The sequence below is a fragment of the Mesoplodon densirostris genome, chromosome 6, assembly GCF_025265405.1.
Source record: "Mesoplodon densirostris isolate mMesDen1 chromosome 6, mMesDen1 primary haplotype, whole genome shotgun sequence".
Taxonomy (NCBI): domain Eukaryota; kingdom Metazoa; phylum Chordata; class Mammalia; order Artiodactyla; family Ziphiidae; genus Mesoplodon; species Mesoplodon densirostris.
The window spans coordinates 35,534,429-35,560,010 of NC_082666.1; the positions used below are offsets into that span (position 1 = coordinate 35,534,429).

General features: G+C 40.1%; 1 protein-coding gene across 1 annotated transcript; it reads right to left on the reverse strand.

The window, feature by feature from the left end:
- Positions 1-637: 637 nt before the first annotated feature.
- On the reverse strand, positions 638-21,568 carry LOC132492426 (thioredoxin domain-containing protein 8-like). Its single transcript, XM_060101942.1, has 4 exons — positions 21,545-21,568; positions 18,652-18,756; positions 9,932-9,997; positions 638-757 (listed from the first exon to the last, which is right to left on the reverse strand). The coding sequence occupies exons 1-4, from the start codon at positions 21,566-21,568 to the stop codon at positions 638-640; spliced, it is 315 nt and encodes a 104-aa protein (XP_059957925.1).
- Between the last annotated feature and the right edge of the window lie 4,014 nt (positions 21,569-25,582).

Here is a 25,582-nt window from a genome sequence, read left to right on the forward strand (position 1 = left end):
GGACACCAAGGGGGGAAAGCTGTGGGGTGGTGGTGGTGGCAGTGTGATGTACTGAGCGATTGGGGTTGACATGTATACACTGATGTGTATAAAATTGATGACTAATAAGAACCTGCTGCATTAAAAAAAAAAAAAAAAGTGCTTTGTACCAGAATCATTACTGTGTGTTGCAGGGGGAGGAGGCTACTTGATAATTTTATGTTGTTTTCCATAATTCCTTGCAATTTTCTTTCTAAAATAGATGAATTTCCTTTAGGAATTCCAGAAAGCCTTTAGAGAAATATTCTTAAAATTGTTTGCTTTACAAATGTATGTTATTATTTTATTGAGAAATAAGATTAAAATCATCTTTCTGATTTTAAGAAAAAAAAAGAAATGTTTTGGTTGCAAAAGACAGAAAAAGCAACCCAAAGTTTACATAACTGAAGAATTTGTGGGGGTAGTTCAGGCTTCAGGCATGGATAGATTCAGTGTTCAAACAATGCCATGGGCACTTCTTGGCCTGATTCTGCTTTCCTCTATATGGAGGTTTCATTTTTAGGTTCCCTATGGTGGCAAGCCAGCTATGTAATAGCTTCAGCATCATATCTTTCCAAGTTCAAGTTTAGTACAATCAAAAGAAGAGGCTTTTACCTAGCTACTTAAGCAAAGCCCTAGAATTAGCTCTGGTTGGGCTTGGATAGGCTTGAATGGAATGAAGGGCCCATTCTTGATGGGGATGGAGTTCACTGATTGGTCTAGACCTAGAGATAGAACCCTAGGAAGTACATAGACTAAGAACTAGAAAGGGCTTGGTTCCCTGGAGGAAAATCAGAGAACTACTAATAGGGAATGGTAGCTGGGTGGCAAAAACAACAAGGGTCCAAACACCAGGTTTGAAAAAGGATCACTGAAGAATAAAGGCCTGGCACAGAAGGGAGGGATGCAATCAAGAGATGGATGGAATTGACTTCAAACGAGGAAGCATCTTCATTTCTCTGATGGAAGAGGAGAAGATAATAAAAGATGACACACAAACCATTTGACCATGTAGGTGGAGGTAGTTAAAAATGCATATGTTGGAGACCTTCAAGATGGCAGAAGAGTAAGATGTGGAGAGCAACTTCCTCCCCACAAATATATCAGAAATACATCTACATGTGGAACAACTCCTACAGAACACCTACTGAATGCTGGCAGAAGACCTCAGACTTCCCAAAAGGCAAGAAACTCCCCACGTACCTGTGTAGGGCAAAAGAAAAAAGAAAAAACAGAGACAAAAGAATAGGGACAGGACCTGCACCTTGGGGAGGGAGCTGTGAAGGAGGAAAAGTTTCCACACACTAGGAAGCCCCTTCACTGGAGGAGGAGGAGATGGAGGTGGCAGGGGGAAGCTTCGGAGCCACAGAGGAGAGCACAGCAACAGGGGTGCAGAGGGCAAACTGGAGAGATTCCCGCACAGAGGATCAGTGCCGACCAGCACTCATCAGCCCGAGGGGCTTGTCTGCTCACCTGACGGGGTGGGCAGGGGCTGGGAGCTGAGCCTCGGGCTTCGGAGGTCAGACCCCAGGGAGAGGACTGGGGTTAGCTGTGTGAACACAGCCTGAAAGGGCTAGTGCACAATGGCTAGGCGGAAGGGAGTCCAGGAAAAAGTCTGGAGCTGCCTAAGAGGCAAGAGACCATTGTTTCAGTGTGCCTGAGGAGAGGGGATTCAGAGCACTGCTTAAAGGAGCTGCAGAGACGGGCATGAGCCATGGCTATCAGCACAGACCCCAGAGATGGGCATGAGATGCTAAGGTTGCTGCAGCAGCCATCAAGAAGCCTGTGTGCAGTACAAGTCACTATCCACACCTCCCCTCCCAGGAGCCTGTGTAGCCTGCCACTACCAGGGTCCCGTGACCCAGGGACAACTTCCCTGGGTGAACACACGGCGCCTCAGGCTGTTGCAACGTCATGCTGGCCTCTGCCGCCACAGGCTTGCCCCACACTCCGTACCCCTCCTTCCCCCGGCCTGAGTGAGCCAGAGCCCCCAAATCAGGTGCTCCTTTAACCCCGTCCTGTCTGGCCCTCAGGGGACCTACATGCAGAGGCGGGGCCAAATTCAATGCTGAACCCCAAGAGCTGTGCAAACAGAAGAGAAAGGGAAATCTCTCCCAGCAGCCTCAGGAGCAGTGGATTAAATCTCCACAATCAACGTGATGTACCCTGCAACTCTGAAATATCTGAATAGACAACGAATCATCCCAAATTGATGTGGTGGACTTTGGGAGCAATGATATATATATTTTTTTCCTTTTTCTCTTTTTGTGAGGGTGTATGTGTATGCTTCTTTGTGTGATTTTGCCTGTATAGCTTTGCTTTTACCATTTGTCCTAGGGTTCTGTCTGTCAGTTTTTTGTTTTTCTTTAGTATAGTTTTTAGTGCTTGTTATCATTGGTGGATTTGTTTTTTGGTTTGGTTGCTCTTTCTTTCTTTTTTTTCTTTTTTTTTATTACTTTTTAACTGTTTATTTTTAATAATTATTTTTTATTTTAATAACTTTATTTTATTTTATTATTTTCTTTCCTTCTTTTTTTCCCCTTTCTTCTGAACCGTGTGGCTGACAGGGTTTTGGTGCTCCAGCCGGGTGTCAGGCCTGTGCCTCTGAGGTGGGAGAGCCGAGTTCAGGATATTGGTGCACTAGAGACCTCCCAGTTCCACGTAATATCAAGTGGTGAAAGCTCTCCCAGAGATCTCCATCTCAATGCTAAGACCCAGCTCCACTCAACAACCAGCAAACTACAGTGTTGGACACCCCATGCCAAACAACTAGCAAGACAGAAACACAACCCCACCCATTAGCAGAGAGGCTGCCTAAAATCATAATAAGGTCACAGGCACCCCAAAACACACCACCAGACATGGACCTGCCAACCAGAAAGACAAGATCCAGCCTCATCCACCAGAACACAGGCACTAGTCCCCTCCACCAGGAAGCCTACACAACCCACTGAAACAACCTTAGCCACTGGGGGCAGACACCAAAAACAAAAGGAAATACGAACCTGCAGCCTGCGAAAAGGAGACCCCAAACACAGTAAGATAAGCAAAATGAGAAGACAGACAAACACACAGCAGATGAAGGAGCAAGGAAAAAACCTGCCAGACCAAACAAATGAAGAGGAAATAGGCAGTCTACCTGAAAAATAATTCAGAGTAATTATAGTAAAGATGATCCATAATCTTGGAAATAGAATGGAGAAAATACAAGAAACGTTTAACAAGGACCCAGAAGAACTAATGAGCAAACAAACAATGATGAACAGCACAATAAATGAAATGAACAGTTCTCTAGAAGGAATCAATAGTGGAATAACTGAGGCAGAAGAACAGATAAGTGACCTGGAAGATAAAATAGTGGAAATAACTACTGCAGAGCAGAATAAAGAAAAAAGAATGAAAAGAATTGAGGACAGTCTCAGAGACCTCTGAGACAACATTAAATGCACCAACATTCAAATTATAGGGGTCCCAGAAGAAGAAGAGAAAAAAAAGGGACTGAGAAAATATTTAAAGAGACTTTAGTCAAAAACTTCCCTAATATGGGAAAGGAAATAGTTAATCAAGTCCAGGAAGCACAGAGAGTCCCATTTATCTCCTTGGATAAATCCAAGGAGAAACATGCCAAGAAATGTATTAATCAAACTATCAAAAATTAAATACAAAGAAAAAATATTAAAAGCAGCAAGGGAAAAACAACAAATAACACATAAGGGAATCCCCATAAGGTTAACAGCTGATCTTTCAGCAGAAACTCTGCAAGCCAGAAGGGAATGGCAGGACATACTTAAAGTGATGAAAGGGAAAAGCCTACAACCAAGATTACTCTACAGCAAGGACCTCATTCAGATTTGAAAGAGAAATTAAAACCTTTACAGACAAGCAAAAGCTAAGAGAATTCAGCACCACCAAACCAGCTTTACAACAAATGCTAAAGGAACTTTACTAGGCAGGAAACACAAGAAAAGGAAAAGACTTAAAATAACAAACCCCAAACAATTAGAAAATGGTAATAGAAACATACATATCGATAATTACCTTAAATGTAAATGGATTACATGCTCCAACCAAGAGACATAGACTGGCTGAATGGATGCAAAAACAAGACCCATATATACACTGTCTACAAGAGACCCATTTCAGACCTAGGGACACATACAGACTGAAACTAAGGGGATGGAAAAAGATATTCCATGCAAATGGAAATCAAAAGAAAGCTGGAGTAGCAATTCTCATACCAGAGAAAATAAATTTTAAATAAAGACTATTACAAGAGGTAAAGAAGGACACTACATAATAATCAAGGGATCAATCCAAGAAGAAGATATAACAATGGTAAATATTTATGCACCAAACATAGGAGCACCTCAATACATAAGGCAAATGCTAACAGCCATAAAAGGGGAAATTGACAGTGACACAATCATAGTAGGGGACTTTAACACCCTACTTTCACCAATGGACAGATCATCTAAAATGAAAATAAATAAGGAAACACAAGCTTTAAATGATACATTAAACAAGATGGACTTAATTGATATTTATAGGACATTCCACCTAAAAACAACAGAATACACTTTCTTCTCAATTGCTCATGGAACATTCTCCAGGATAGATCATATCTTGGGTCACAAATCAAGCCTTGGGATGTTTACGAGAATTGAACTCATATCAAGTATCTTTTCTGACCACAACGCTATGAGACTAGATATCAATTACAGGAAAAAAATCAGTAAAAATTACAAGCACATGGAGGCCAAACAATATGCTACTGAATAACCAAGAGATCACTGAAGAAATCAAAGAGGAAATCAAAAAGTACTTAGAAACAAATGACAACGAAAACACAACGACCCAAAACCTATGGGATGCAGCAGAAGCAGTTCTAAGGGGGAAGTTTACAGCAATAAAATCCTACCTCAAGAAACAAGAAACATCTCTAATAAACAACCTAACCTTACACCTAAAGCAATTAGAGAAAGAAGAACAAAAACACCCCAAAGTTAACAGAAGGAAAGAAATCATAAAGATCAGATCAGAAATAAATGAAAAAGAAATTAAGGAAACAATAGCAAAGGTCAATAAAACAAAAAGCTGGTTCTTTGAGAAGATAAACAAAACTGATAAACGACTAGCCAGACTCATCAAGAAAAAAAGGGAGACGACTCAAATCAACAGAATTAGAAATGAAAAAGGAGAAGTAACAACTGACACTGCAGAAATACAAAAGATCATGAGTGATTACTAGAAGCAACTACATGCCAATAAAATGTACAACCTGGAAGAAATGGATAAATTCTTAGAAAAGCACAACCTTCTGAGACTGAACCAGGAAGAAATAGAAAATATGAACAGACCAATCACAATCACTGAAATTGAGACTGTGATCAAAAATCTTCCAACAAACAAAAGCCCAGGACCAGATGGCTTCATTGGAGATTTCTATCAAACATTTAGAGAGGAGCTAACACCTATACTTCTCAAACTCTTCCAAAATATAGCAGAGGGAGGAACACTCCCAAACTCGTTCTATGAGGCCACCATCACCCTGATACCAAAACCAGACAAACATGTCACAAAGAAAGAAAACTATAGGTCAATATCACTGATGAATATAGACGCAAAAATCCTCAACAAAATACTAGCAAACAGAATCCAACAGCACATTAAAAGGATCATACACCATGATCAAGTGGGGTTTATCCCAGGAATGCAAGGACTCTTTAATATACACAAATCAATCAATGTGATACATCATTTTAAGAAACTGAAGGATAAAAGCCATATGATCATCTCAATAGATGCAGAAAAACTTCCAACAAAATTCAACATCCATTTATGATAAAACCCTCCAGAAAGTAGGCATAGAGGGAACTTACCTCAACATAATAAAGGCCATATATGACAAACCCACAGCCAACATCATTCTCAATGGTGAAAAACTGAAACCACTTCCACTAAGATCAGCAACAAGACAAGGCTGCCCACTTTCACCACTATTATTCAACATAGTTTTGGAAGTTTTAGTCACAGCAATCAGAGAAGAAAAAGAAATAAAAGGAGTCCAAATCGGAAAAGAAGAAGTAAAGCTGTCACTGTTTGCAGGTGACATGATACAATACATAGAGAATCCTAAAGACCTTACCAGAAAACTACTAGGCCTAATCAATGAATTTGGTAAATTAGCAGGAAACAAAATTAATGCACAGAAATCTCTTGCATTCCTATACACTAATGATGAAAAATCTGAAAGAGAAATTAAGGAAACACTCCCATTTACCACTGCAACAAAAAGAATAAAAGACCTAGGAATAAACCTACCTAAGGAGACAAAAGACCTGTATGCAAAAAACTATAAGACACTGATGTAAGAAATTAAAGATGATACCAACAGACGGAGAGATATACCATGTTCTTGGATTGGAAGAATCAACATTGTGAAAATGACTATACTACCCAAATCAATCTACAGATTCAATGCAATCCCTATCAAACTACCAATGGCATTTTTAACAGAACAAGGAACAAAAAAATTTCACAATTTGTATGGAAACACAAAAGACCCCAAATAGCCAAAGTAATCTTGAGAAAGAAAAATGGAGCTGGAGGAAACAGGCTTCTGACTTCAGACTATACTACAAAGCTACAGTAATCAAGACAGTATGGTACTAGCAAAGAACAGAAATATAGATCAACGGAACAGGATAGATAGCACAGAGATAACCCAAGCACACATGGTCACCTTATCTTTGATAAAGGAGGCAAGAATATACAATGGAAAAATGACAGCCTCTTCAATAAGTGGTGCTGGGAAAACTGGACAGCTGCAAGTAAAAGAATGAAATTAGAACAGTCCCTAACACCATACACAAAAGTAAACTCAAAATGGATTAAAGACCTAAATGTAGGGCCAGACACTATAAAACTGTTAGAGGAAAACATAGGCAGAACACTCTATGACATAAAACACAGCAGGATCCTTTTTGATCCACCTCCTAGAGAAATGGAAATAAAACCAAAAATAAACAAATGGGATCTAATGAAACTTAAAAGTTTTTGCACAGCAAAGGAAAGTATAAACAAGATGAAAAGACAATGCTCAGAATGGGAGAAAATATTTGCAAATGAAGCAACTGACAAAGGATTAATCTCCAAAATTTATAAGCAGCTCATGCAGCTCGATATTCACAAAAACAAACAACCCAATCCAAAAATGGGCAGAAGACCTAAACAGACATTTCTCCAAAGAAGATATACAGATGGCCAACAAACACATGAAAGAATGCTCAACATCACTAATCATTAGAGAAATACAAATCAAAACTACAATGAGGTATCACCTCACACTAGTCAGAATGGCCATCATCAAAAAATCTACAAACAATAAATGATGGAGAGGGTGTGGAGAAAAGGGAACCCTCTTGCACTGTTGGTGGGGAAGTAAATTGATAGAGTCACTATGGAGAACAGTATGGAGGTTCCTTAAAAAACTAAAAATAGAACTACCATATGACCCAGCAATCCCAGTACTGGGCATATACCCTGAGAAAACCATAATTCAAAGAGTCATGTACCACAATGTTCACTGCAGCTCTATTTACAATAGCCAGCACATGGAAACAGCCTAAGTGTCCATTGACAGATGAATGGATAAAGATGTGGCACGTATATACAATGGAATATTACTCAGCCATAAAAAGAAACGAAATTGAGTTATTTGTAGTGAGGTGGATGGACCTAGAGTCTGTCATACAGAGTGAAGTAAGTCAGAAAGAGAATAACAAATACCGTATGCTAACACATATACATGGAATCTAAAATTAAAAAAAAGAGAGAATGGACTTGAGGACACGGGGAGGAGAAAGGGTAAGCTGGGACAAAGTGAGAGAGTGGCGTGGGCTTATATATACTACCAAATGTAAAACAGATAGCTAGTGGGAAGCAGCTGCATAGCACAGGGAGATCAGCTGGGTGCTTTGTGACCACCTAGAGGGGTGGGATAGGGAGGGTGGGAGGGAGATACAAGAGGGTGGAGATATGGGGATATATGTATATGTATAGTTGATTCACTTTGTAATAAAGCAGAAACTAACAAAGCATTGTAAAGCAATTATACTCCAATAAAGTTGTTAAAAAAAGAATGCATATGTTAAATGGTTTCAAGTTTTAAGTAAAACCTCAAGAGAGGGAATAGGTAGTGTCATTTTTTGGGGAAAAATTATTTAAAGCTATTGCTTTGGGACTTCCATGGTGGCGCAGTGGTTAAGAATCCACCGCCAATGCAGGGGACACGGGTTTGATTCCTGGTCCGGGAAGATGCCACATGCCGCGGAGCAATTAAGCCCGTGCACCACAACTACTGAGCCTGCGCTGTAGAGCCTGCGTGCCATAACTACTGAAGCCCGCGTGTCTAGAGCCCGTGCTCCACAACAAGAGAAACCACTGCGATGAGAGGCCGTGCAACACAACAAAGAGTAGCCCTCGCTCATGGCAACTAGAGAAAGCCCATGCAGCAACAAAGATCCAAAGCAGCCAAAAAAAAAAAAAAAAAAATCTATTGCTTCAATTATGTTACAGCAAATACACACAAATAGAAACCGAAGATAAAATTCTACAGTTAGCATATCGAATGCTCTCATTCTCTATACTGCAGACATAATCTTTACAAAGTTTAAGTATGAATTTTTTTACTTTACATATATTCTTCATAACTCTATTTATTTATTTATTTAATCTTTTAGCTCAATCATTTAAAACAATTAAAAAATTTTTTTACAATTTTGAAAGGTTACTTTCCATTTATAATTATTACACAGTATTGGCTATATTCCCCGTGTTGTACAATACATCCTTGAGCCTGTCACAACCAATAGTTTGTACCTCCCACTCTCCCACCCCTATACTGCTTCCCCCCAAGTACTTTGTTTTCTGTATCTGTGAATCTGCTTCTTTTCTGTCCATAACCCTTTTTAATTGCATACTGTTTCACAGACTAGATGTATCATAAATCACTTAGCCACTCTACTAAAAAAAGACATTTACCTTGCTTCCATATTTTGTTAGAAATAATGCTACAATTACTATGCACTTAGCCATTTATTTTTCCATGAGGTATTTCATTAACAAAAATTCCCAAGAATGGGATAATGTGTGAAAGGGAATGAACAGTTTTTTCCTCTTATGTGTGTTGCAAAATCACCTTTCAAAAAGTACGCACAAGTGTCCGTGCTCCCAGCCATATATGTAATTACTAGTTTCATCACACACCAAGTATTTGAGGCATTCCATTCCATTAATATCTTTGAGATAATTAACATAACATACTCATGTGTGTCAGGATGGGTCTAAAAAGTTTAGTCATGTTAATTCATTTCATTTTCACTAAGGAGGGGGAAACTTTTTACGATCCATGTTTTTACAAATAGGGAAACTAAGATACCAAGAGGTTATTAAGTAAACTGCTGGGAAGTGGAAGAACTGGTTTTTGAACCACAGAAATCTGAGCCCAGAACTTGCCTGGTCAACCACTAGGCTATTTTACCTTGTAATAATAGCTTTTGATTGATGTTTGCCCAAGTGTGAAAAACGTGTATATATTTGTGAGAGAATTTCATCATGCCACTTGTTATAAGGTTCTTTTTTGATGGTTCTGCCCCAAAGAGGGATAATAGTGGGGTATTTCATATGGATTTGGACACCTCAAATGGTCTGAATGGGGAGATTTATCACGATTCATGCTTTTTTTTTTTTTTTACCCCTTGCCAATATGTAAAGTTCAGAAACTAAGAATTACATTGCTAAGATTAAAAATAAATACAGTTGTTTCGTCCATCCAGGATACCCCAGGCCTTTTTTTTTAGACTCTGATGGCTCTATAATCTATTTCAATCTGCCAGTTAGCATAGGAACATACCTTCTGGGCTTGCTTGAACATCTGAAATGTGGGTATTGCTTTGATGTGATAAATTTGGGCCAACTCCTGGAAAATAAAAGAAATGGCATGAAGTCACAATTCTGGTATCCTCTCTCTGGACCAACAATGGTACTTGGTTGACGTCTCAGGAGGCATGTCTGAGAGCCCAGGGACAGCTGACACATTACAGATTCTCTTGCCAAGAACTTTTCTAATATATCCTCAAAGCTTCCAGGAATGTTACAGTAGAAAAATGACTGTTTCCAGCATTCCTGAGCTTTCTCATTCAAGAGCTCTAGGAGACGGGTGAGAGATGGGGGCCAAAACAGAATGGACTGAAGGACAAAATGAGCTCCATTTAAAAGAGCTTGTGAAAGACTGCAGAAGGGCACCAGTGGAATCCAATATGGAAAGAGCATATTGTAAAAAATAAGAACGAGTAAAGGTCTCTTTATAACCACACTTGAGACATGGGGTGATATAATGTCTTGCATTTTAAGTAAGGCTTGCATATTTCTTTCTTTTAAGCCTTATGCCTCTTCACTGCCCATCTTTGTGAAAGATTTGGAGCCAAGAGACAAGAAAATATGTCAGCATTCCAATTGCTCTAATCCATTACAATCTGATTTCAAATACCACTTTTTATTTATTTTGTTTGAGTCAAAAGAAAATTAGCCACCCACAGGATCAAAACCTCTCCCCTGCCACCCCCCACTACATTATAATTTTCATGACCACGCAATGACAACAATGAATACATTACTCTTAGAAAAGAAAATTGTGCATTTTGTTTCATCTTAAGAGACAAAGAGCTGTAATCAAAAAAGAAAATAATAACACATGTTGCTGAGGGTATGGAGAAATCAGAACCCTCATACATTGCTGGTGGGAATGTAAAATAGTGCAGCTGTTTCGAAGACAATTTGTCAGTTCCTCAATAAGTTAAATAACGAGTTACCATATGACCCAAAAATTCCACTTCTAGATATATAGCCAAAAGAAATGAAAATGTATACATAAATGTTTATGCCAGTATTAGACATAATAGCGAAAAGTTGCAAACAACCTGAATGTCCATCGTAGGATGAATGGATAAAAAAAGGTAATATATTATTCAGCAATAAAAGGGAATGGAGTACTGATACATGCTACATCATGGATGAATCCTGCAAACTTATGTTAAGTGAAAGAAGCCCATCACAAAAGAACACATATTCTATAATTCCATTTATATGAAGTGGCCAGAATAAGCAAATCTAGAGACAATGTAGACTTATGGTTGCTTAGGGTTGAGGTAGTCAATGGAGGGATCAGGGCAGGGAGGTGACTGCTAAAGGGAACAATGTTTCTTTCTGGAGTTGTGAACACTTTCTAAAATTGATTGTAGTGATAGGTGCACAGCTCTCTGAATATGAAAAAGACAAAGAGATAATAATCCTAGCTGTGTATTCTGAATGCATAGTACATGATTCATCTTAAAGGACAATCACACACTGTCACACTTTAATGAAAGTTGAAGGAAATGGAAAAATGGAACTTTTATTATGTTCTGGGTAGTATGTCATATATTTTGTGCCTTTTATCATATTCCGTTAATTATTATTATTATGTTTTACATACAGAGAAAGTGAAGTTTATAGAGGTTAACTGATAATAGGTCACAAAACTATTAAAGGGCAGGATGGGTGAATAGTAGATTTTTTAAATTCTAAAGCTCAAGTTCAATCCAATGTATGTACAGGCCACTTGTTATTGGTACTTTTCCTCAATATAAGTGAACAAATGTTAGGAAGAATAATTCTGTAGACACATTGTGTGTATCAGTAAGCACATTTTGATTGAGGACATGGGCTGATCATATTTGTGGGGGGTGGTGAGGAAGAAAGGCTCTAGGGAGGTAAGGAAAGGATTTCCTGGAATTCCTTGTGGGGTTTAAAGAACCCCACAAAAAGCATAAGCTATAGCAAGGGGACAGCAAGTTATGTTAAAATGTCTGTAATGCATTGAGTTAGGTTTTAGAAATTGAATAATAATCTACTATAGGGGTGAAAATCATTTTTCACTTTGAGCTCAACTTCAACGAACTGGTATTGTCTGTCTAGAGCAACTCTACTGAGCAGGATTGTGGGGCAGAGTCCAGAGCAAGTGGTGAAGAATATTAGGCTTGATTAGTGAATTCTGCCATAGTATGGGAAGGTGGGGGGCAGGAGGAGAGCCACAGATTTATTGTCTTTTTAAAAAAAATACAAAATATACAAGAACGTTATGAGGGAGTTTACTACAGTTCATCACACTTTTTTTTTTTTTTCTTTTTGCTGTATGCGGGCCTCTCACTGTTGTGGCCTCTCCCGTTGTGGAGCACAGGCTCCGGATGCGCAGGCCCAGCGGCCATGGCTCACGGGCCCAGCCGCTCCGCGGCATATGGGATCCTCCCAGACCGGGGCACGAACCCGTATCCCCTGCATTGGCAGGCGGACTCTTAACCACTGCGCCACCAGGGAGGCCCTTCATCACACTTTAAATTGCTTATATAATCACTGAGACAGCACTCTCAGTGACATCACATTGGATTTTACATATCTACAAGGATTTAAGATTCTTACCCGAGCATTGTCCACATCCACATTAGCAAACATGACGTTTCGGTATTGCACAGACATTTCCTTCAATGTAAAAGAGTAAAAATTCCTCATTAGCTTAAGGTGAATATTAAATCACACACTAGCAATGTCTTTTAGCAAAAACAAAACTGAACAAAAAGGTTGATCAAGAGAGCTAAGCATCATTCTGGCATTGCACTACTGCCTAGAACCTCAAGCACCAAAGTCAAAGTTGGATGCTGCCAAGGTCAAGCAAAGATCAATGGCAGAACCAGAGTCTAAAGTCTGTGTTCTGCTATGTATCAAAACTAGATTTTCCAGAATCCTCTGCCAGCTGTCTTCCTGTTAGGTTCCGCCAGTGGGAAGCATTTGCAAGAAAATGGAAAATGGGAGGAGGGAAAAACAACTCTCCTGCTTCTGTTCCAGATGTTCTGGAAGCATCTTTGACAGCAGTGGTGACAGTGGTCTTGGTAATGGTTATAGGGTAGTGGATGCAGAAGCAGCCTGTAAATGTCAGCCCCTGGGATTTTCTTTTTTCCCAACAGCTATGTTCATTCTTTAAGGGCACTTAATAGCATATTGATTTGTTTGCATTAACATCATATCTCAAGCATTTCCATTGACCTGTTTCAAATGAAACCTCTCTTCAGTGGTGGTGTGAAGTGTCCAGAGTTTGGCCAAGTGGAGACAACAGATGGAGCTGTCACTGGTGGCTGCTCCCATGGACAAGCAGGAAGCAGCATGACACGGACTGATTAGGTGGACATTAGGTGCAGAGTTCTGTTGTAGGGATTCTCTCCGGTTGTTTGTCCATGGAATGTGCCCCAAGTGGGAGTTCTTTCTTCAGTGGCTCATCAAGATGATGAAACTGGGGGAAAACTCTTGGATAATAAACACGAAGGTCTTTGGTATTTTAGAGTACTTTGCAGATAAAAAAAATATGCTGATTTTGACTGGCAGCATCTCCATGCCTGGCAGGAAGATGGTGTTGCCCAAGAATTCCGGGGAAATTGACTTGCACTTTTCAAGTTTCAAGATACATGGGTGTTCCCCAGTAGCAGTCAGGCGGGGCAATGGGTTTGACTTATGTGGACATCTGATTTCAGGGTCAGGTTCTATTTAGGAAGTTTTCAGAGTCTCCCAAGTCTGACAGGAAACGGACAGGGTTATAGTAGTTTTGTATTGAGTAGTAGTCGGAAGACATGGTACAGATACGGGTTCCTTGCTAGACTGGGGTTCCCTTGTGAACACTGCCCTCCCTCACTATCCCACTCCATCTACCTAGGACCCTCCTCTGCCCTCAACAAAAATTCTTCCTTCTGCTCTGTTCTTCCTCCCACATAATCTGTTACCATCTGGTCACCTGTTCTGTTTGATCTTAACTCTAAACTGTCTCCTGAATTTGACCTTTCCTTTTTTCTCCCCAAACCACTGCCCTAGTTTTGGTAAACTCATCATTGACATTGTTGTTCACCTTGGGTTACCTGCCTCAGTCTTTCCAACCCATTCTTATACAACTCTGCCAAAAGTATTTTCCAAAAACCCACATTTGATCATGGCAAAACCTTTTATTTATTTATTTTTTTGTGGTACGCAGGCCTCTCACTGCTGTGGCCTCTCCCGTTGCGGAGCACAGGCTCCGGACGCGCAGGCTCAGCGGCCATGGCTCACGGGGCCAGCCGCTCTGTGGCATGTGGGATCTTCCCGGACCGGGGCACGAACCCGTGTCCCCTGCATCGGCAGGCAGACTCTCAACCACTGTGCCACCAGGGAAGCCCATGGCAAAACCTTTTTAAACATTCTTCTATTTTGACTCTACAGCAACTCATTAAGTTATAACACAAGGGCCTTCTCCATCTGGGCTCAGCTTCCTTTTCAAGGCTCGTGTGTTGCTACTTCCACTGTATACACTGTAAGTTAGCCTCACAGAGTACTTGCCTTCCCACGATCACACCATGCAATTTCTCAACAAATTTATAACTTCCCCTTTTCCAGAAATGTTCTTTTTGGGGTTCTATGCCAGGTGATCCTCTTAGCCCAGAGTCATCAAGCTTCACCCTATAGACCAAATCCAGATCTCCACGTGGTCTCATAAATAAAGTTTTATTGGAACATGTTTGCCCATTCGTGTATTGCCATTGCCTGCTTTTGTGCTACAACATCAAAGCTGAGTATATATGACATAGACCATATAATCTGCAAACCTGAAAATACTGTCTTTAACCTTTACAGAAAAGGTTGCTGACCCCTGCTCTTAATCATCAAAGCCCAGATCAAATGGGACTGTGGAATTTACTCAAGACTTAAAGTTTTAAATCACTTCTTAAAATCCACATTTGCTTATGATTTACTTTTTTTCTTCTTGCCATACATCCTTTAGCAGAGACTCTGGGTTGTCAACTTTTAGTTTTTGTGTGTCTGAAAAGGTCTTTTTAAAAATAATTAATTAATTAAATTTTATTTATTTATGGCTGTGTTGGGTCTTCGTTGCCGTGTGTGGGCTTTCTCTAGTTGCAGCGAGTGGGGGCTACTCTTCATTGCGGTGCGCGGGCTTCTCACTGCGGTGGCTTCTCTTGTTGCAGAGCACAGGCTCTAGGCATGCAGGCTTCAGTAGTTGTGGCACAGGTTCAGTAGTTGTGGCTCGCAGGCTCTAGAGTGCAGGCTCAATAGTTGTGGTGCACCGGCTTAGTTGCTCTGCAGCATGTGGGATCGTCCCAGAGCAGGGCTCGAACCCCTGTCCCCTGCATTGGCAGGCGGATTCTTAACCACTGCGCCACCAGGGAAGCCCCTGAAAATGTCTTGAATTCTTCCCCACCTAGAGTAATGGTATAGCCGGCTCACTTCCATGCCACCCTCCTGCAAAGCCTGGAAAAGGGAAAAGGGAAAGTTTCCTTGGATTCCCTTGCAGCTAGAGTTCTGGATGCAAATTGGTTTCACCAGTGAGATGCATGCAGGCAAGACTTGGAAGGCAGAAGTGAGACAGAGCTACTTTCTTTTCATCTTTGGATGTCCTGCTGGAAAGCACGCCTGGGGTGTGGGAGGGTAATCGTGCTGGAGGCAGCAGCTATGCTGAGGGATCCAGTGCCTCGACATCAGCTTCCGGATTCTGATTCTAACTCCCCAACTGCTGTTTTTCTGTTTGTTTTTTGTTTGTTTGTTTTCTCCAAGTAGTGGCTTTCCATCTCTTCTCACATCTGATATTGGCAACGTTAGGATCCCTTCAGGTGGGTCTGTTGTGCTTCTGAGTCATTCGTGGGGTTCCAGTCGGGAGCCCATTCATCCAGTCTTCTAATGATTTTATGAGCATTTAACTCCTCGTATTAAAATCCTTTTCAGTCTAATTTGGTTTCTGTTTCTACTTTGATCTCTGATAAAGGGTCCTAGAGTAAGAAAAGCATTTCCTCCAACTCCACTATGTACAATGAGTTTTAAATAAATGACACATGAATACCTTCTCTTGAAAAAGTTCAAACATTATAAGAAAAATAAAGCAAAGCATGAAATTTTCCCATTCTCAATCCTCCCCCAATTTTCACTCCCTCTCACAGAAAAAAAAAAAACTTGTTTGATATGCATCTTCTGCTCTCCTTTGTCTACATATAATATATATGTATATATGTTGACATACACACATATGTATATGTATCTCTTTTATATAAATGGGACCATACTGTATAAATTTTCCTATATTGTTCTCTTTTTACTTAATTCTATTGTTGTCTTGGAGGCAATTCCTTCATTATGTATGGGTCTACTTGATTCTTTTTATCATCTGAATAGTATTTCACAGTGTGGATACACCCACATTTAAAAACTGTGTGTGCATTAGTTTGGATTCCAACAGAAAACAGATGGCACATTCAAATTAGGATAATTTAGGGACGTTTATCACCAAAGGGCTAACTATAAATAACTGTAAAGTTAAGGATGGGTGTGGAGGAGCTGTGAGAGTCTGGACACAACAGTAGCAGAGCCCTTACCACCCTCAGGGCCCGAAGGTATGAAGGGAGAAAGGGGTTACCAAGCCTGAGATTAAAATGCCTCACTGGCCACTGAAATTTGATCAGCTTTGACTTTGTGGCAGGTGAGGTAGTTATACTCCTGAAGCTAAACTTTGGAGACTCTAAGTTTAAGTGTCTGAATAGAGGGGCCTGCCAGATATGAAAATGTTCCCTGTGGATATTCTAAGAATTTTAGGCAGAGAATAGATGTTGAGATGTCATGTAGCCAATTTCTCTATTTGAATATGTTTCTTTTAAATTAAATATCAAAGGTTGTGATTGTGGTTAGAATGAATTCAGGTAGATTGAAGAGTTTAAGTCAAAAAAGTTGAAATGTTAGAAATCTTGCTGAAAATAAACCAGAGTATTTTCAGTTGTGTAGAGAAATCCAAATTTTATATTTGAAGGAATAGATTTCATAAAATGGACCATAATGTGAAACATCTGCGCAATAAGGAGAAATGAAAAGAAAATGCCCTGAGTTTCTTTCTGCCGCATGTTATACACCTCCTTCCCCGCCCCTCAATGGTGAAAACCCTTAAATGGGGTAACAGGAAAATTAACTAGATGAAACATTGTATAGACATGAAAATTATAATCTGGAAACCTGATAAAAACATGAACAAATGTGTATATGGAAAAAGATCTGAATATAAGTATATGATTACAACTAAGTGGAATATTTTACTAAGATATTTTATAAAGGAGATCAGATATGAAAGGAATATGTAAGACATAGGATTTGTTCTGATAATAGGGTTGAAGGATTGGGAGCAGTTTATTCTTTTATATTATAGTTAAAAACAAGTATCATGTTCATCTGTAATCTATTCCAATATTTGGAAGTTCTGAATTCTGGAACTTAGGTAAAATGTCATTATTATGAATAATCCATTCCTTTGTACAATTGTACTCTTTCACACCTTTTGATGATTCTTGCAGAATTATCCATAGACAAGTAATATTAATCTTCTGGTGTGTATACTAATGATCTAATTAGATCTCACTATATTATATTCAGGTTAATCAGGATGCTTCAAAAAACTATGATTCTGTGCAAAAGATTTTAAGTTTAATTAGGTCCCATTTGTTTATTTTTGTTTTTATTTCCATTACTTTAGGAGATGGATCTAAAAAGATGCTGCTGTGATTTATGTCAAAGAGTGTTCTGCCTATGTTTTCCTCTAGGAGTTTTATAGTATCTGGTCTTACATTTAGGTCTTTAATCCATTTTGAGTTTATTTTTGTATATGGTGCTAGTGAATGTTCTAATTTCATTCTTTCACATGTGGCTGTCCAGTTTTCCCAGCACCATTTACTAAAAGGACAGTCTTTTCTCCGTTGTATATTCTTGCCTCCTTTGTCATAGATTAATTGACCATAGGGGCTTGGGTTTATTTCTGCGTTTTCTATCCTGTTCGATTGATCTACATATGTCTGTTTTTGTGCCAGTACCATACTGCTTTGATTACTGTGGCTTTGTTAGTGAAGTCAGGGAGCCTGATTCTTCCAACTCTGTTTTTCTTTCTCAAGATTGTTATTGGCTAGTTGTGTTTCCATACAAATTAAAAAAATTTTTTGTTCTGGTTCTGTGAAAAAAGCCATTAGTAATTTGATGAGGATTGCATTGAATCTGTAGACTGCCTTGGGTAGTACAGTCATTTTAAAACAAACTTATGGTTACTAAAGGGGAAAGGGGGGTAGGGGTAAATTAGGAGGTTGATATTAACACATACACGCTGCTATACATAAAATAGTTAACCAACAAGGACCTACTGTGTAGCACAGGGAACTATACTCAATATTTTGTAACTTGTAAGGGAAAAGAATCTGAAAAAGAATATCTCTATCCCTATCAATCAATCAATCTATCTATCTATCCATCCAAATCATTGTGCTGTATGCCTGAAACTAACACAACATTGTAAATCAACTATACTTAAATGAAATTGAAAAAATTAAAAAATAATAATAAAAAAAGAAGTAGGCACCAAGTCGGGGGGGGAGCTATGATTCCATAATGGCTCATAAGGGCAAAACTTTTAAGCTTTATTGGGAAAACTATTTGAGAACTTTAAATTCCTTCTAAAATTGTGAAATAGACACTGATGATACTTACATGAAAAAGAGGATAAATTCTTTTGCAAGGACCACACCATTTTGCTGAAAATTCAATTACTACAAGTTTGTTTTCGGCAGATTTCAAAAGTGCTTTTAATTCATCCTGAGACCAGAGCATAAATGAGGAAATGTGCACAATCACTGAATCTCATAATGTCTTGCAGGGAATAAAATGACAGCTTAGTTATGGTGCCCCACCCCATTGTTCTCCAGGGGATCCAACATTTCCTAAATGTCCTTGAGAGCATATATATATATTTATCTTCCTAAGTATACATAAATGATGATAAACCCACACAAAAAGGTTAGGATTCTATTTACCAGATGGGTTGGTAATGGTGGTTGGTAATGGTTGGATACCTCTGGGAAGAGACTGAGATTGGATAGTGAGAGATGAGGGGTGGAAGGTGGGGATGAATGGGTGTTCAAGGTGGACATCTATATTTGATTTTTTAAACAAGGACCTAAACATGCATTAACAGAGAAATCTAAAGGAGAGCTAATCTAATACCTTGAATCATTTCTTGTTTTTGTTTTGTTTGGTTTTGGGGGGATGGGCTGATCATTATTAAAGATATAGTTAAAACCAGACATTTAAGGATTAGACATGCTTCTTGCTGAATGTCTTAAGTGAATTTTTTCTAACAACTGTCTGTACCATCTAAGTAAAGTAAGATTTTCCCTCCTGGGACCTCAGATCATGGTATCTATGCTTGATTGCTTTGTGAACAATGTCCTACACTAGTTATTTCATGCACAGCTTGTCTTCCCAACAAGTCCCTACAGAACTCAATCCTGACTCACTTCTGTGCCTCCATGGCCCCTAACTGGCACATGGTAAGTGCTCATGGAGCATTTAGTTGATGAATGAATGATCTGCTAATACATAGTGTTCTGTTCAAGATTTATTTTTCCTTTTCTCACTGGAATTCTACCAAGAGCATCTAATTTACTCTGCGCTTGGTAATCTCTTCCTTAATCTCTACAACCACCCTATGCAGTGGATATTATTATTATTATCCCAATTTCACAGATGAAAAAACTAACATTTATTAACTTTCTCATGGTCAACCAGCTGGTGAGTGGTGTAGTTGGGATTGCTAGCCTAGTAAGCTTGACCCCAGAGTCCATTTCCTTAACCACTATACAAAATCGTCTCCTGAGTTCTTTATAGTAACGGGGCTCACTCTTCCTCTTTCTGGCCCAAATGCCATCATGCGCTTATACCTGGACCACTAATTAATATGGAGGGATGGGATCACTAATTGAGTTAAATCAATCAGGGCCTATCACTGGAAATAGGGATGGGGTTTATTCCATACAAATGGCATATACTTTATAATTGGGGAGTCTTGACAATTACATTGCCATTTGATTTACTTTCAAGAAGTGAAACGGATGACTCAAAGAAGACATACTCTTCCTTTACCAATATTCCTCCAAGAGAGGGGTGATTAACTTTTCAGAAAGCCATGCCAAGCCTCCACTTCTCACTTCTCGCTTCTGAAGTTATAAGGTAGATGCCATCATCAAAAGCATACATGTCTTCACTTCTCAGTAGTTGTTAGGGTGTAAAATGAACTACCTGGTCCAATGAATTTGACTTGGCTAAGTTCTCTGAAGGTAATACTCCCATGGTATGCATAGTGATCCCACATGTACCTATTGAGGCCCACTCTATGCCAGCTACTGGACACGCTGCTAGGATATAGCATGGACAAAAACCAAAACAGTCCACCCACTGCCTTCATGGAGCTTACATTTGGTGGGGAAGCCAATGGTAAGATTAATAAGTAAAATATATAGTAAATTTGTGATCTCTGCTAATAAAGAAAAAAGGAGAATAAAACAGGAGGGAAGGATGGGCGCTGGATTACAATCACAGTCGGGGTGGCCAAGGTCCACCTGGATGTGACATTTGAATAAAGACATAAAGGAGACAATAGGCCCTCAGAATAGGTCTCTGAGGAGGAGATGGAGAGGGCTTCTCAGAGGATGAGTGAGACTCCAAGCTACTCTATGAGAGTCCCAGAAAACCAAAAAAAGAAGAATTACCAAAATCATTAGCAAGTGTGTGCTATTTTTAAAACATTTTTTTATGTCAAAGGTACATGGCAATGCCTTCTTTCAATCTGGTCGCTCTCATATTTATCATCTTACATACAGGCACATGTGGGGAAAATGTCAAAAGTCTAATTCTGAGGGTGCTAGTGGAGGGAAGACCCAGTCCCTACGTGTTCCCCTTCCCTCCAGCTCCTGGTCCTCCTGTAATGTGGTCACATCAGAATGTCTGGATGCTAGATGCCTGCTCCACCTCTAAATGATGTAGGCCCTTAACCACTCTTTTAGAGGCAATTTTCTTTACATAAAGAATTATCCCTGGCCCATATATGTATTGAGATTTGTTGTGGTGGTTCCATTGGACAATGGATGGAAAGTGATTTTATGAAATACCACCTAAACACTTGTTAATGCCCCTGGTCCATTCTATAGGCATGTCTAGGGGTTCTGTTCTCTTTCCTGGGATAAGAGAAATATGTAGACTATTTTACTTCCATAAAATTTTCCAGGTACAACTAAGGTAAAATTGGTGGGATCAGGTACAGGATGGGTTATGTTAGGAGCTGGCCTGGATCCAGCTAGAGTCAGAGCAAGAAATGAGACAGAGGAAGGGATAAAACTCTTTTTGATCAATTTTTCTCTTGGCTCCTCTCTAGAGAGTTCCATCCCTCAAGAAACAACATGAAGAACAAGCATTAAAAAATAAAAATCTCCTCTTGCTACAGAGCAATGAAGGAGTACTGGATGGAGGAAATATTCCTTAAAGTTTATCAAATCTGCCCTCAAGATGTCTCTTTTGAAATACTCCTTGAAGCCAAATAAATACTTGCCATGTCTCTAATATTCTGCACCATGATTTACACCTGGGAATTGCTGACAAAACTCTCCTGTTGGTTCAGTTGGCTGACTGTAGCTGTCTCTTATCAACTATAGGATCCTAGCTGGAATATAAGGGTACCTTCTCTATGACATCATTGAACATGACATCTTAGAATCTGGAACTTTGGCAGACATGGAGCTAAATGAAAATTTTTATGCTATGACTAGTTAGTCAGTGTGTGGTCAGCCAAAAATCAGCTAACTGCTGGCCTTGTGTGCAGAATCAAAAACGTATCTGTCTCTTGTTAATCTTCTACTACCTATTTCCATGCACCCCCCCTCCCTTCCCCAGCCCTGGCAACCACCAAATGAGAAATAAGCAAAGTAATATTAAATAGAAGAAAGTTATTTTCATTTAGGATTTTGAAGGGATTAGTTTGCAGTTGAGAAAGATACTAAAGCCTAATCCTATAATAATGTTTCTTGTACATTTGGTTTTATGAGTCACAGATTCCCTAAACTTTGTTATTTTTACTCTAATTATTTAGGAAGTAATGAAACTTCACTTTCATAGACTGGACCAGGGGTTGGCCAACTTTTTCTGTCAAGAACCAGATAATATTTGGGGCTTTATGGACCACATGCAGTCTTTGGTTCATATTTTTTGTTTTTAAGTCTTTTAAAAATGTAAACATTTTTAGCTGCTGGGCCTTACAAAAATAGCAGCAGCTTGCCAAACTCTGCACATGATGATTTGTTATTTTTCAGAATTTAATGTTAGAAGAAAACCCAAACATGGCCATGACCAATGTCCCTCAGACCTTCCTCAGAGCAACAACAACCATCACCACAAAGTAAGAAACTGCAGAATTCTACAATAAAAGAAAACCAGCAAAATCATTCTTTCTGTTTTTTCCACTCCTCCATTCCGGTCTCAGGAATGAATCATCTGCCTTTCTTTTTAGTGTGTGTTAGATGAAGAGCTATGAATATTTCTTGTACAGCCTCGGCCAAGTTGTTTTTTGTTGCTTCCTGTAAGGCCAACTGGCCCGAGGCAGAGGAACGCAATCAGATTCACAGGTTGCATCAGATCGAAACTCTCCGGACCACCCAGTTCCAGAAACTGACCTGGAGACATTCCGGACCACCCAGTTCCAGGAACTGACCTGGGGGCTTTCCACCGAGCCCAGCCTTCCCACCTTTCGAGGGGCGGGACTAGCGGTCCCAAGACTGATGTAACTGGCACCAGATATTGCCACGATACCCGAAGAGACCACCAAATAAGGAATAACCTGCGCCCTCCCAGATTCATCACACCCCTTTCCCTTCTTCCTCTATAAAATCTTGCCCAACCCTCGCCCGGGTGCGACTTCTCTGGCCCCTTTCTCTCGGACCAGTGAACCTCGCCCGGGAGCGCCCCCAATAAAGCTCACTTGAAGCTTTCCTCTGTTTCGCGATGCCGTTTGTTAAGATCCGACCTTACACTTCCCAGCACCCATTTCTTCCACTTTCTACCAAAAATACATGGATTTTTAGTGGGTGGATTTATCCCTCCTCCATTTTATAGCAGCTATGCAGTTTGTATGGGATTAATCTAAATCCAGGGTTCGACCCTGATGATCTTTTTTTTTTTATTTTATTTTTTTTATTTTTATTTTTATTTTTTTTGCGGTATGCGGGCCTCTCACTGTTGTGGCCTCTCCCGTTGCGGAGCACAGGCTCCGGACGCGCAGGCCCAGCAGCCATGGCTCACGGGCCCAGCCGCTCCGCGGCATATGGGATCCTCCCAGACCGGGGCACGAACCCGTATCCCCTGCATCGGCAGGCGGACTCTTAACCACTGCGCCACCAGGGAGGCCCGACCCTGATGATCTTAATCCAACCAACAATCCTATCTTTAGGCCAAGGGTTAATCACGAGAGAACAAGAAAGCAAGAGAAAGCAATTCCTAGCCTTTGTGACAGTTACTGAAATTCCCTCTTTCTTTAGCTGGATGTAAACAAGATGCTGGCTGGCAGCTGTTATAAAACACACAGGAACCCAGTCTTTAAGACCAATGTTTCAGAAAGCAGTGAGGCGACAGAGAGGAAACCTGGGTTTTTGGTTTGGTCCACTGGATGAAATGTTGCTGGAAGTGCTATCTAAGCCTGATATTTGTTTCCACAGACAGCAAATTCCTTTACAGTTTAAACTGAATTAAGCTGGAATTTCTAATACTTACCTGGTAAACACTCAGATACAGTATTACAGAAATTTCTCCATTTGGGTCAAACCGCAAGAACTGTGAGTCAACACTGTCACTGGTGTTTAAAAATCTCTCAAACAAGGCATGCAATAGTAGAGCAAAATCTAACTTTAGGATTGAGGAATCTAATTTCTGGCCTGCAATGTGTCCAGACTCAAAATTGTCATTAATGCTCTGAAATAACTATTTACCAACTGGCATTCCAGTCATCTAAGTTCCTTTCTGAGCCTCCCTAACTGCTTAATATTTATCAAGGGAGAAGGTGGAAGGAAAATGAGCTTTAGACTCAGACAAATGTTGTTATTCCACTTTACGGTGTATGAGAGGCACTAAACTTGGATAAAACAACTTGGTTGCAAGCCTGAGTGCTGCTATTGTGAGCTCTTGAGCAAATTACTGCTTATCTAATCTTCTATTTCCTCATCTGTGAAATGGAGATAGCGCTCACCTCTTAGAGATATGATGATAATTAACAGATATAAAGAAGTCTAGTGAAGTGTGTACAGCTCCTAGCTGAAGCGAGCAAAGGTGTGCACCATTCTGGCTTTCCAAGTTTCTACTTCTGAAAGGGTTTTCTTACCTCTTAGCGAACAGAAAGCAAACCGCAACCCAATGTGCTCCCTTCTGAGCTGGCAGAGCTCTAAAAAGGAGAAGCAACATAGGTTGTAACCTTATGTCCACAAGCCTCTGATGGCCCACTATGCTGATCATACCATAGGGTTGGCCAACATTGGTAAACTGGAATATTTTAGGAATAAACAAAGCCTCTTACTTACCTTGCAAAGAGTTCTAAGATCTGGCAATGCTGGACCTTTCATTTTGTGTCTCATGATGACCGTCAGGCGGAGAGCAGTGGCTACCCCTCTGGAGGGGGCATGGTCTTTCCAGCTGAGTCCCGTCCCCATCATCTTCCATTGCTTCAAGAACCCAAGGTGGAGTGGCAAGAAGCCACTTGTCTTGGGGGTGTGCAGCTATTTGTCTTCTACCATGATAACAGATATTTGAAGCATTTCTATTGTCTTGCCAGTGTCTGCTGTATTCTTTTTTCTTTGTCCCTGGGGTGCTTTGCTTCTTAGTATTACTTGCCCAGCTTCTACTGGCCTTTGAGTTTGAGACTCCTGATTTTGATGCTTCTACCATCACAGCCAGGAATTTTATTCATGGTTCTCCACTGAAGATCCTATCATTGCCTCTCCTTCTTTTCTTTTTCATTCAAGAAGGAAAGGTAGATGTTGACGCATATTGAATATCTTCCAAGCCCTAGGTTGAGAACCACTGTTTTGAAGTGTAGGCTCCATTCTTGGCATGTCATTTATGTTATTTTGCAAATACCCTGTTAGTTAAGGTGATTGTGTTCACTCTATAGATGACATAATCGAGGTGCAGCCAGCTTAGATAACTTATCCTAGCCGGAATCAATTTAGAATTCAAGTCTGGGTCACCTGTCAGATAGGGAGGAACACAGGGTCAGCTGGAATCTGCAGGTCCCTTAGAAAGCTCCTTAGCACTGGATGAACTGAATGCAGTGCATTCCTTTCTTTCTCTGCATCAGAAGCTATCCATCATCTCTACTATTCTTTTCCTTATGGAATATAGATCTTCTTGAACTTCTTTCCACTGCATTTGGAAAGGAGATGGTACAGAATTAACTCTCAGGCACAGCTACTTAACCAACAAACTCTTGCCATGTCCGTGGGTTCCCAGAAGTGGAGCAAGGCTGGGCCAGGATTTCTGCCTTCCGGAACTAGGGCTTGTAGACTTTTCCAAGGAATTAGCTGCTAAGCAGCTTGCCCAGCCCAAGGGC

Coding starts and splice junctions, on each gene's coding strand:
- LOC132492426 (XM_060101942.1), bottom strand. CDS start 21,568: ATGGTGCAGAATATTAGAGACATG. Junction 9,998..18,651: donor GAATTTATCCTCTTTTTCAT/GTAAGTATCATC, acceptor TTTATTTTCCAG/GAGTTGGCCCAAATTTATCA. Junction 758..9,931: donor TGTTCAAGCAAGCCCAGAAG/GTATGTTCCTAT, acceptor TGTACTTCCTAG/GGTTCTATCTCTAGGTCTAG.